At 38.0% G+C, this 13,557-nt stretch overlaps 1 protein-coding gene across 1 annotated transcript in view; it reads left to right on the plus strand.

Annotated features, from left to right (window-relative positions):
- LOC124710894 (UDP-N-acetylglucosamine--peptide N-acetylglucosaminyltransferase 110 kDa subunit) overlaps positions 1 to 13,557 on the plus strand; it is a 150,242-nt gene that overhangs the window by 26,323 nt on the left and 110,362 nt on the right. Inside the window, exon 4 of the mRNA XM_047240961.1 lies at positions 7,518 to 7,761. Coding sequence (XP_047096917.1) covers positions 7,518 to 7,761 — 244 coding nt within the window. The remainder of the gene's footprint in view (positions 1 to 7,517; positions 7,762 to 13,557) is intronic.

A 13,557-nucleotide genomic window follows, 5' to 3' on the forward strand; every position in this document is an offset into this window, starting at 1 on the left:
TGCTAATTGGCACTACCCCACCAGTTTGTATACATTGCACTCAAGTTTTAACTGTCCGCCACTTCCTGATAAAATGTCCACTTTTTAGCCTTTTAAGTTCCCGTTTGGTTTTGCCATCAGAGTTATCGGCCGTTTTAGCAAATGATGTGCGGACTGTCGACCGCGTCTTACTTTTTATCCGCCAAAGCAATATAGCAAAGGCCATTTAATTTTTAGTTTTGGACCTCTGTTTCTGTATGGTGTCTTTTTTAGCCCTTTTTCCATGTGCCTGTTTTTAGCTTTCTTCTATTATGTCAATTGGGACTGACATATAGTCATGTTTTAACTCCCCTCTGTCCTCGTCTTCTATAGTTTTGACTTGGGCACATATGACCCCAGTTGTTTTTGCGCCCTAAAGCAAAACAAAACCGAACCAAAATAACTGGATCCTTCTGTTGCCCATTTTTCTTATATGTAGGTTCCCCAGTTGTACCGTAATAATCAGTGAAGATGTTAATCATGCAACAATTGCTTGGCAAAATTACAGTTTTGTTGCTGGTGGGTGTAACTAAATGCTTTCTCTGAAAACTACCTACAACAGTGTGTTAGGAATCCCACTCATGATGAAAATATATTGGATCTAATGGCAACAAAACAAGGCAGGAGCATGTAGACGAACTCAGGCTCAAATTTAAGAATAAATGGTTGACCATGCACTGGATAGGTGCATACCTGCATACCCAGTAGAACAATTCATAATGGTAGGGAATCTCCATGGTCTACAGTCCCTGTAAAGAAACTTCTAAAGAGACAGATTACTGCATAACAAGTGTAAAACAAAGTGTAGGGCTATAGATATGGAAATGTTGAATGAAACATGTTTGGCTGTCAAGAGAACAGTGCACAATATCTTCTGAGACCACCGTAGCAGAATATTGTCAAGTGATCTTTCACAGAACCCAAAGAAATTTTGGTCATATGTTAAGGCTGTTCGTGACATCGAAGCTAGTGTCCAGTCCCTAGTGAATAAGACAGGAACAGAAATTTGTGTCCCATAATAGCTTCAGGGCTCGGGCTTGAGAAATTGAGCCCCCCGCCCCCCCACTCATATATGATAAATGTAATAATATCTGTTAATACTACAGTGAGGAAAACAGTCATAAGACAGCAGAAAAAAAGTTACAAAAAAAAATTCATAATTTTTAGTAGTCAATCATTACTTGCAATATGAACTGTTCTGAAAAATCCTTATCAGTGTGGTGCTGTTTTTGAAACACTGTTACTCCTTTCAACTTATTCTTTCACTAGTTTAAAATTCTATCAGAGGCAAACATAAATATGAGGGTTGGAACTTAAATAGTGGCAACTACTTATTCACAACTGCTACAAGAGTCACATGTTTGCACCTGTTACTGCCCTTCAAAGTAGTGACCATCGTTGTGTAGAACCCGTTGCCAGCGATGTGGAACGTGTAATATACCGTTAGCAGAGCCTGTTCTGTTGATGGTGCAAACGGGGCGGTCTACTGCCTGTTGAATCTCTGGAACAGTTCTGAAGCGAATGCCACGAAGTGATTCCTTCATCTTCAGAATCAAATCAAAGTCACTATGACTTAAGTCCCGGAAGTATGATGGATGGTACAGTACTTCCCAGTCCCATCGACCGAACAGAGCAGCCACAGCTTGCGCTGTATGTGCCAGTGCATTGTCATGCAAAATGATGGTTGGGTTGTGCAGAAAGTGTCGCCGCTCCTTTCGCAAAGCTGGTCACAGGTGATGCTCCAAAAACGAACAGTAATATTGTGCATTGATAGTCTGCCATGGAGGAATGTAATGCATTAGGATAACATCATCACAGTTGTACACGAGAAGCACCGTAACTTTACACTGCTCCATTCACATCATCAACATAACAGGCTCTGCTACCAGTATACCATGTCTTCCACATCACTGGGAACAGGGTCTACACAATGCTAGTGACTACTTTGAAGGACAGTAGCAGGTGCAAACATGTAACTCTTTTGTATTGGTTAAGAATAAATAGTTGCCACTATTTAAGTTCCAACCCTTGTATGTGTGAAACACATTTTCTGACAGTAGATAAAAGGGGTGTTTCTGAAACCTATAAAAACCAAACCTTTTGGGTTTTTGCAAGATTGTTTTCACAACAATGTTGTGTTCCTTATCAAAGTAAAGTACAGCTCCAGAGATGTAAAGTGATGCCATAGTCAATTTTGTAACTTTAATAGTTTGATTCTTCTCGTATTCACTTTTATGTTGGTATCTTGAACATCTTGGCGACCCACCTTCTTTTTATGGAGAACACGACCTGTTTCATAAATGGCGTATGCCAAGCCCGAATAGTTGGCCAGGACAGTGGTTTTCTTTCATACCATGTTCGAAAGTTTCATTGCTCGTGGCTATCAATTTTTGTCTTTATGAACCAGGCCACATACTGATCTTTCTTCTTTGGCATCTTCATTTTATCATGTCTTAAAACTCAATTTTGCATAAGAATTGCATCACCTGGAAACTAAAAAAAAGAAAGAAAAAGCTTAGTTGATTTGCCCCAGGTTGAAATTATCTAATCATATGTTGAAAAACATTTGTTAATATCTCGTATAGTTTAAGTTATTAAAATCTTAAGTTGTAAAGATAATTTACAGAATGCCTGTACATCCACTGTGCACCACTCAGCTGCTCAGAGATTTCTTATTTTAGTCTGTGTTTTTTGTCATTCATACTGGGAAACGCCTCAGAAGTAATCTTGATCATATATAATGGGCTAAACTACTCGGTGTTACTTGTGGCATTCTCCATTTTCTACCTTAGTTTAGGATTGTCAGACGTGGTGTTGTGGAGAAAAAGGAGAGATAAACGGCAACAAACAGTGAGGTGAGGTGGGTTGTACAGAAAACATGAAATGAAATGGCCGTGTATTAGAATTCCTTGGTGGAAGATGTAACCATTACTGAAATTAGCGTTTTGTTTCTATTAAACTACTATATACAGTATTGTGCGTGTTGTAAAAAGGTTCGTCCCGTCTATTTCCTCTGATGATTAACACAACTCTTGATTCTATGCTTCTTATTTGCAAGGACTTTATAGAGATCAGTTTTTGCTTTGGCATTGGTTGGCACTGGTACTCTCTTGTTGTTGTTGTTGTTGTTGTTGTTGTTTTTTTTTTTTTTCCTCTCAGGGCACTGCAGCTCTTTATGTCTGAAATCTGTTTTGCCTATAAAGTTTTAAAATTCGATACAAGAAATTTGATGAAAATTACTGCCTGAACTAAAAATGTATTTTGTGACTTGCTTTTGAAGTTGTTAGCTGAAAATAAATGTTGGTGTACAAGGTCATAAGTCATCAGATTATGGCATCTGTGTGGGTAATTAATAATCAGTGAAATTTTTGGTGTAACACTGCAGAACAAAAATTGAGAAAGTTGATTGTACACTTACAAATTAGAATTACAGGTGCCACTGTATTACACGACAGCATTCACATTAGTAGTAGTACATAATAGCTGTATATAACATGCCTGTTTTGTAAAATGTAATTTTTGTAAAACAGAGGATGCAAAACATTTAACTACATCCAGTTATTTTCTGTAGTTGAGATTATTTAGTTGGTGTAATTCACCAGCTAGAGGTGTGTGTGTGTGTGTGTGTGTGTGTGTGTGTGTGTGTGTGTGTGTGTGTGTGTGTGTTTCCGAAGGCTTCGTTGGTTGACAGCTCACTTTGAGTTCGTTTGTTTGTGCCTATCTGTGAGTAGCAACTGTCCGTTTTTTAATATTGTTACGTTCCAGCCTGGATTTTCCAGTGTTTGATTTGGAATCATAAGTCACATTTTTGTGTTTCATTTTGAGAAGCATATAGCAACAAAAGTGGAGGACAGATGGTCTGTATAAAAGCTACACATCACAAAACTCTCAGCAGTGTGCATGAGTAATGATACTGTTGAAATAATTCCTTGCTACATCACCATCTACTCATTGTCTACTTTCCCCTTCACCTCCATCTCATTACACTCAAAATTTGGTCTTTGATGCCAATGTGATCTACAGTATTTGTTTCCATACCTCACCCAGTATTCCAACACCTTACTTTTCCATTGTTCACTAAGTAACCCACAATTTTCAAATGGTTTTTAGATTAAAAGTTTGTGTTTCATTGCCATAAGTAAAAACTAGTAACACACACAGACTGTAAACTTCAGGTGCTTCGGCAACTTCATTTTGTAACACTGTTTAATCCACCAAAGGCTCTCCTCTCTCTCCTGCTGCACTCCCCTCCTGTGCCACCCCTACGCCTCACACACCAAGAAAAAGAATTGTTTCTACTTCCCAAATCAGAAACACTAATCAACATTCAGTAGCTACATTTTTTCCTTTTCCTTTTGGTGAACTCCTTGAATATTAGTTGAGCTGATTTCAGACCTACTTCCAAACATGCTCTATTCAGTTATTCCATTCATTGTTGACTGTTACTTGCTCTAAAGACAAAGAGGATAATGTTGTCAGAAAAATTAAGGTAGTCGAAGTGCATTACAAATACACATTCCTTCTTGATTCAACAATTGAGTAGACAATGTTGCTCTATGGCAACACTAATTTCCAATAGCCATTTTATGAGCAATAAATCTGCTGCATTTTAATAATTGCCCTGTTGAGCTGCTGGATGGCACGTTTTTTTTCCTTACTATGTCTGTAAACAGTCCAGTGCAGGTTCTTATCAATATAAATATCCAAGAATCGTAGAATATTCTGTTTAACTTGTTGAGTTTTCCGTTGTGCATGATTTGTAACAGTGCAGTCAGGCATAGTGCAGTAAGAATTGCTGTTTCCAGAGAAATGTTTTAAAGTTCCTTCATTAGGCTTGATTGTACTATTTTCATCTTCAACAAGGATTACTATTTCAGCCTGGATGTATGATGGCAGAATCTTTGTGTGATAAGAATGGATCCAGTATCATTCTTCGTGGAATACCTGAATTGACTATTCCCCACTCTGAGTATACTGTATTGTTATGTAGTTTCCTGTGTTTTTTTTAATGTAATGATGCATTCTTTTTGTGAAACAGAATTAAAATTATGGGTGTCAGATTATAGATACAAAGGTCAGGAGTTTGATCCCTGCAAGTCCCAGAATTTTTACACATCACTCATTTCATTCACTACTGACAATTTTTTTTTTTGTGTGAAAAAATTTGTTACAACATAGTTTGAAAAGTTCTAAAAATAGCAGTGGAAAATGTTTTTGTCTTTTAGTAATAGTATAACCTTATCCTTGAATTGATAAATTGCATCTTCTATAGAGATTCTTTCTAAATCCAGATTGAAACTGCCTTCTTTACGAATAGATTTATCATCCATGCATGCATAAACTTTGCAAGTATCTTCAAAGAGGTGGTGAACAGTAAGATTTGTTGGTAGTCTTAATGTTATCATGCCTGTTCACCATACATCAGCCATGCATCCGGCAGAATGATTATTATAATTGTCTTTGAGTTTGGTATTTAATGTTACATATGGCAACTAGAACATTTGTGTTTGGACCTTAGAACAACTTTGCAATCTGAAGACACTCCACAAACTAAACCACAACACAATAAATGTGTAATAATACAGCTGAGGTGGTTTCCATAGTAAGTATTACTGTATGTTACCACACATACAGCATATTTCAGCCTATCTGGAAATATACCATCTGATAGTGATGTTTTGCGTCCATGCATGCGGGCAAGTACACGCGCGCTCGCTGCTGAATAGCTGCGGATATATGAAGATTATTATTTTAGCGATTTACGCAAGATGATATCAATCGTGTTGCAGTTGCTTTTGGGAGGGTTAATTACACACACAAATTATTTGGCAGAGCATGGAGTAATTAGAATTTGGCTGTATGTGTGGGGGATTGCGTCTTGTATGTGTTCTCTTGGTTTACGTCTTGAACTGTCCACATTACTCTTTCTTGTTACATTCAGGAAATGACCATAAAATGTGTTTGTTACCTGTCCACTATTGCTTACTATTTGGTCGTGTTCTTAGAAATGTAAATCCTTACATTCCTCAAATGATTTTGTTGTTTGTCGTTTAACTGTTTGTCATATAGATTCAATTTTACTATCTGAATTATAGAGTTAAGGTGTTACACGAATTAATCATCTAAATTAAGACAGCAAAAATTGTACTTTTAGTCATAAGAAATTAGTCTTCTGATCTCTTTGCTTGCCCTTAACAATTTCATACTTTTCCATGCACATGATGTTGGGATTCTTTTTGTAATACATGACTTTTGTGTTTTATTAATGTGTGTGCCCCCCCCCCTTCCCCCCCCCCCCCCTCTCTCTCTCTCTCTCTCTCTCTCTCTCTCTCTCTCTCTCTCTCTCTCTCTCTCTCTCTCTCTCTCCCCTCTCCCCCCCCCCCCCCACTTTTAGCTAATGAATTTTACATCTGATGATGACAGTGAGGGGGGGGGGCGACACTGCACCAAGCGCACACTTCATGCTACAGATACTGTGGGTAAAGGAAAGAAAGAAAGAAAGAAAAGAGACCAAATTACATGGAAATATAAAATATAGGTCCAACTGTGAATGTGAAAGTTACAGAGAACTACAGTAAACAGGTTTGCTTGTTATACAAAGAAGCAGCCAGCTATCTGTTACCTTAATTACTGCAGATTGTGCAAGAGTAGATTTGTTATTGCATGAAGATGCAGGATTTTATATAAATTACTTACAGTTTCTTCCAGAAATGGCAATTATTGGATTTATGAATGCATGATGTCTGTTCTTTCGGACATGTTTGAAAGAACAGATAGCATGCATTTATATACTTGATTGCCTCGATGACCAAGGAATCTACCACTTTCATCGCAAATGCATATTTATGTCCGACCTCCTGCGGGTATCTGATCTGGAAATAAGTGAGTGTCTAGGACGTGGATGGGGAATGTGGAAGGTGGCACTGAGTGGAATAGTGGGAATGTGGGTTGCCTGGGAGGCAAGACCAAGATAGTCCACCCAGTTGTGATAAACAGTGTACTCAGGGTGGGCAGTGGTTAACACAACTGCGTAGTAAGCAGGAGATAACAGGTTTGAATGCCAGTCCAGCACACATTTTTCATTCATCACCACAGGTTCTGCATCAAGTCTCTATGCAGCTGACATCAATAGCCTCTTTCCTTTCCTTTCTCCCCCTCCTATTCACATAATATTATTGGGTTATTACATTTATTCTGCCGAGCATGGTGGTCTTGTTAACTGAGAGTATATCCTGTGCTGAATTCTGTTATACAATGTGTAACAGCATATTATATGATGGGTGTCACAGAAAAAGCCCTTCAGATTTTACTACGAGTGGAATGTTTTTACAAATGTCTATCACTTATTTAGTTTTAATAAATTGGAAGAAGATCGTATGATATGATACAAAATATTGTATCATAACATGTAGCTTCTTCGTTTGAAAATTCGTGTAACATTTTTAATTGACACTGCTGTGATAGAATGCCAAGAATAATCTGTCTTCACATTTTCACAGATCAGCCCACTTCAGTACCTTGGCTATTAAACAGAATCCATTATTGGCCGAGGCATACAGCAATCTGGGCAATGTGTACAAAGAGCGTGGTCAGTTGCAAGAAGCTCTGGAGAATTACAGACATGCTGTTCGTCTTAAACCAGATTTTATTGATGGTTACATTAATTTGGCAGCTGCTCTTGTGGCGGCAGGTGACATGGAACAAGCAGTACAAGCATATGTTACTGCCCTCCAGTACAATCCAGTAAGTAATGCCATTAAACATTTTTTTTTACTGTCAGCCATTTCATGGATATTTGAAATGTTTACCTGTCATGAATACTGTGGAATGTGAAAATTGAAAACTAGTGTAGGGTGCTGATGAGACAGTGCAACAAGAAACAGTTGCAGAGCAGCTTAGAGGAAAGGATACGTTTACAAAAACAGACTTCACATCAGGCCGTGGTAGAGAGACAACAAATTGCAAGTACATCAGAAGATCGGCATACTGTTGATTCGGATGTAATGTGGTATAAAGTAAGCCCCCCATACCCCACCCACAAAAAAATCATTTATGAATGATTTTTGCACTCCCAATGTATTTTATAAACTTGAAAGTAATCTTATTGGTCTGCATGTAACCTTTCTGCAGTATAATTCACTGCTGCAACCTCCAAGCTCTCTAGACAGTAACGAAACCAGATGGCTGTAATTACTCTGTTTGGTTTATGTTGCTTGGCATTAATTAAAATGAGCAGAACCATCAGGTGGATTATAAATTATTCATTCATTGTCTACCTTTGAGTGCTTGTTACACTCTCACAGAAATGGAAAGTATATTCTGTGAATGATAACTAAAAATTATTGGTAGTGTGAAAAGTGGTAAAACTAAAGAAAGTTTATCAACCTAGTGTGGTGTGCCTGAAGGAACAATCTGGGGAAGGATGAAGATGAGAATAAACTTAGTTTTGTGAACACAATTGCAAGTGATGTCGGAATGGACAGAGAAAGGGCTAAACTAGGAAAAAACAGTGAACTTGATGAATGCCTTTATAGATGACTTTTAATAAAGAGAAGTGAAGGTGTCACTTTCCAAGACAGTTAATAATGTCATAGCTGAAAATTTTCACTTTGATTTACATGGCAAACAAAGATTTTATAGCTTCCGATATTTGGTTTTCATTATGGAAATTGAATACGCCAAACGACCATTGACATAGAAGCAATGTCTTGCATCAGTGAATCTGCTTCAGTTTCATGAAATTTTACACTAAGTACTGGTAGACGAACATTTAAATGACTGTCAGGTGTATAATTGTGATGATGTGCCACTTATCACCAGTTGCTTCCAAATGGAGTTCTCAGGGGGAGGGGGAGGAAGCAGGAAGTCCAATGGGTTTGAAAATTAAACGTAGAATAACCCCCCTCTTTGCCACGAATTAATCTGGCGCTGAAAGCTCTTTGTATAGGTAAAGATAAAAGTGCAAGATATTTCCTGCGTGTAAACATGTCATTACAATTCACTTACAGGCAGACAAGTAATGTTTGGATGATGGGACATTTTCACCAGTTGGTTTCAAGGAGAGTTTGTTCTGTCAGTGAGGAAGCAATGGCAGTTTCTTAAGCTAAGAGAAGCAACTCTACTAATCCTTGATCACTATCTGGCTCATCCACCTTCTGAGGCATTGCAATCAGAAGATGGAAAAAGAAAAACACGGTTTTTGCCAAAGAAACATGATGGCATTAACTCAGCTGCTAGATCGGGGCATCATATGATCATTTAAGGCTCATTACTGCCATGAACTGCTCACTTCAACAGTAATCAGAGGAGGAAATGGGGACATTCTTAAGTGTGTTACATATTCAGTAGGCCCGCTGTGGCAACACATATTTCCAGCCACTATTCAGAGTTGCTGAAAGAAGTGTTCCATTGAAGAAAATGCAACGAATATATACTGAAGCGACATGGATTTCAACAGCAGTGACATCCAGTCTGCATGTGATGTTCTACAGTGCAGTATCGAACTTAGACTTTGAACCATTGGGTGGTTGTCGACAATGAAGTGATTTCGGAGATCTTAGATGACAAGGACATTACAATGCTGTTTGAAACAAGAGTAGTGAAGCAGTCAAGGATGAGGATGATCCAACTTAAGAAGAAAGTATAGATGTTGATATCACTACACATGGAAATATTGCACAACATAAAGAAACTGATTACATGGATGGAGGGACAAAGTGAACCATACCATATTGAGATGTTGCACCTGACAAGCATACAAAAAGCTATGCACTGACAATAGTGCATTGAATGATCTGCCAAAGAAAGCTGGCTGCTTTAAAGCCACAGAATAATGATGTACTGTAGCTTGCAGGCAGTTTTGTAAATTATCCTACTGCATTTAAACTCAAACTCTTGTTTGGTAAGTTTCTGAAATGTTTTACTCGTAATGTTTTCTGTATTGCCTTCAGAGTTCGCATAATCTCCTCGAATGTTAGAGAAAAGCATCACCACATCGGTCACCTTAAACTGTTTAATGCCTGTTAGAATGGTGAGGCTCCCGGTTCTTTTCTTGTCTACAGCTGATAGGTATTCCTGGAAACGAATGGTTAATCTTGTTATTGTTAAAGAAAAGAGGTCAGCACTGTGACATTAATGGATTTCCCACAAAATTCGTCTAAAACACTTGTACACACATTACTGACATAATACTGTACACCAATGAAAATCTGTTGCTCTTGGGATTGTAACACAGTTTCCAGGCAGTGAACTGCATTATAATATAGATTTCATGTGGCCTGTATCTGTTAACATTGATGCCTTCATTTGTTGGCTGTAACACCTGAGATGCTATCATGCGGTGTCTGATAAAGTAAATACTATGCATGTCCTACTTACAGAGGTTATTTTCAGATGTAAAACATTTTGATCATACTATAGTATAAAAAAAACTACTCACTTGAAGTCATTTGCTTCTCACCACTCCCCACTGCCTTGATCCTGTCATCTTTTTCTCTTTGGCTGCACAAAAACGCAGTTTTTTGTACTGTTACTGGTCACATTGATAACACTGTTCGACATAGGTTCTATTTCTGATATTAAAGTATGTGCTTCTAGACCATTTTACCGTGGGAAATTCAAATATGTAAACAAAATATCGTTGTCAGGGATACTTTTTATGTAATATGTATATATATGTATATTCACAATTCATGGCAAACAGAGAGACGTTATAGAGAAATACGGGTATGTTGCCGCATCCAGTAGTGATAGAACGTGATAATTTCTTGCGCAACAGCAGGTGGGAAGAATCAGACATCATTAGGTTATCCCCCGCCACACCTATGTCATTAAGGTCACCTGAAACATCTCATTAACTCGAACGGCGACAGCCGGTCGCTGCCTCGGCAGTAAAGCTTCACGCCTCCTAGGGGCAGCTGCATCGAGTTTACGACAGTGGTGTTCGCCGCAGTTTGTGTCAGTCTTAACGAGTGGGTGTTTTGGCTGACAAGTAACGGTCTGTCATATTTCCGAGCACGGTTGAATTTTTTAGTTCCTGTGTGTAAACTGATTGAGCCTGGTGCTGAAGGTAAAACGACTGCTTGTTTTTACACATCAGCGTTCCTCTAGTTCCTTGCTATTAATTTAATACAGGTGTATTACCAAAGTGGTATTTTTAAATTTGCAGAAATGCCACGTCGTGGATGTCGATATAAGCCGGACAACTTCTGCTACATCTGTGGGAAGTTCACTTTTGCCAGAAATAGGAAGAAAATTTCTTCAGTCATAATGAAAGCATACAAACATTACTTTGGAGTAGAGGTAGGAGACCAAGATAAAGAATGGGCACCACATTTCTGTTGTGCTACATGTTACTGCAAACTAATTGAGTGGTGGAAAGGTAAAGAGAATGTGGCGTTGTTTGATGTTCCCTTGGTGTGGAGGGAGCCTAAGGACCATGTTACTGATTGTTATTTCTGTCTAACAAAAATTCAAGGTTTTACAAACAAAAAGTCGAAGAGGCACATTGTTTACACAGATCTGCCTTCAGCGAGAATGCCACTGCAGCATTCCGACAACCTTCCAGTACCTTCAAGAGCTCGAGGTCAAATTCCGAGTGACAGTGAAATAAGTAGTACTGAAGAAATCAGAGATGATGATTCTTTATATCACTGCACAAGTGAGTCATCACCATATTGGTTAACACAGGCAGATTTAAATGATTTAGTACGTGATCTAGGACTAAGTAAACAAAAGGCGCAGTTGTTTGGTTCAAGATTACAAGAGTATAACCTACTGCACCAAAGTACTAAAATCAGTGTGTTCAGGCACGGAGAACATGTTTTTATTTCTTATTTTTTAACTGATGAAGCACTGACATTTTGCAATGACGTTGCTGGCCTGATGAAAGTGCTGAACTTCACTTATATTTCACAGGAGTGGAGACTTTTCATAGATGCATCGAAAACAATTCTGAAGGGTGTTTTGCTCCATAACGGAAATAAAATACCCTCTGTTCCAGTAGCTTACGCTAGTTTGACAAAAGAGAATTACGAATTCGTACAAAAGATGCTAAATTCATTAAAATACAATGAACACAAATGGAAAACGTGCAGATTTCAAGGTAATTGCTATGGTGCTGGGAATGCAACAAGGCTACACAGAGTATGCCTGTTTTCTTTGCGAGTGGGATAGTCGAGACCAAAATTCTCACTACGTGAAAAAGAAATGGCCTAGGTGAAGATGGAAAGTTGGTGAAAAGAATGTACAACGTGGAAATCTGGTAGCTCCTGAATATATACTACTTCCACCGCTTCACATCAAACTTAGTCTGATGAAACAGTTCGTGAAGGCCATGGATCCAACAGGCTGTGGGTTTGCATATCTAGCTACCAAATTCCCCCGTCTTTCAGCTGCAGAAATGAAGGAAGGTGTATTTGTGGGCCCACAAATCAGGGAGCTGCAGAAAGATCCAAATTTTTAAGCATGTTTAACTGATAAAGAAAAAACCGCATGGGACTGTTTCAAGATGGTGTCGGAAAACTTCCTCAGAAGAAGAAGAGCTACTAACTACAAAGCAATGGTGAAGGATATGATCAAAGCATATCAGGATTTGGGGTGGAATATGTCTTTGAAGGTACATATGATGGACTCTCATCTGGACTACTTCACAGAGAGTTGTAGTGACGTATCGGATGAACATGGGGAAAGATTCCATAAAGACGTTTCTACCATAGAAAGGCGCTATGAAGGGAAGTGGGTATCTTCTATGTTAGCAGATTATTGCTGGAATATCATTCGATAGAAGAAAGATTCACAATACAAGAGAAAAAAGTGATGGGAATTACAAGGCAGTGGCTCATTGTTTGTCAATTTTCTGTAATTTCTCATGTCAAATAAACGCTTCAAAGTGTATACACAAAGGTTACTGTGTTATATGTTAGATCCCACCCTCCATTAATGTGATGAACTTATAACATCATAAAGATGTGCATTTGTTTGTTGAATTTCACCTCACGTTTGCTGCACTATATCAGAAACTGAAAAGAGAAATAAAATTGTGATTACTCATAAACTATCCCTGACAGAAGAAAACCAAGAACAGTTTTCAATTCAGCACTCAAAATACAATTAGGATCACAATATTTTTTATCAGAAATAGAAAAAAAGGTTTTTTTGTAGAACAGTGTAATTTAATAAGCAAGCCTATGTTCGTACTGTATAAATACAAAAATGTTTAAATCAGCCAGAAACAGTTGTATTAGAACTTTCACAAATTTTGTTGAATTAACAAAACTTATTGTTAGCAAGTTTTCTCATAGTCTCCATTTTTTAATTTTACTGTGTCATCTGAAATAAAGTAAATGTATTTTGTCAATGACAGAAGGTCTAAGATTCGCTTTTCAGTGTGCAAATTGTTACCTATTTACTCATTGACCTTGAAGATGAATGGAAACTTAGCCAGATTACAGCGAATTTCTAATTAACAATGTACAGACTGCAAGTTTTACAATATGGAACCTGCTGCTCTTGAATCTGAAAGATTAACCCCCATCCTTT

This window comes from Schistocerca piceifrons, chromosome 1 (genome assembly GCF_021461385.2).
Source record: "Schistocerca piceifrons isolate TAMUIC-IGC-003096 chromosome 1, iqSchPice1.1, whole genome shotgun sequence".
In the NCBI taxonomy this organism is placed as follows: domain Eukaryota; kingdom Metazoa; phylum Arthropoda; class Insecta; order Orthoptera; family Acrididae; genus Schistocerca; species Schistocerca piceifrons.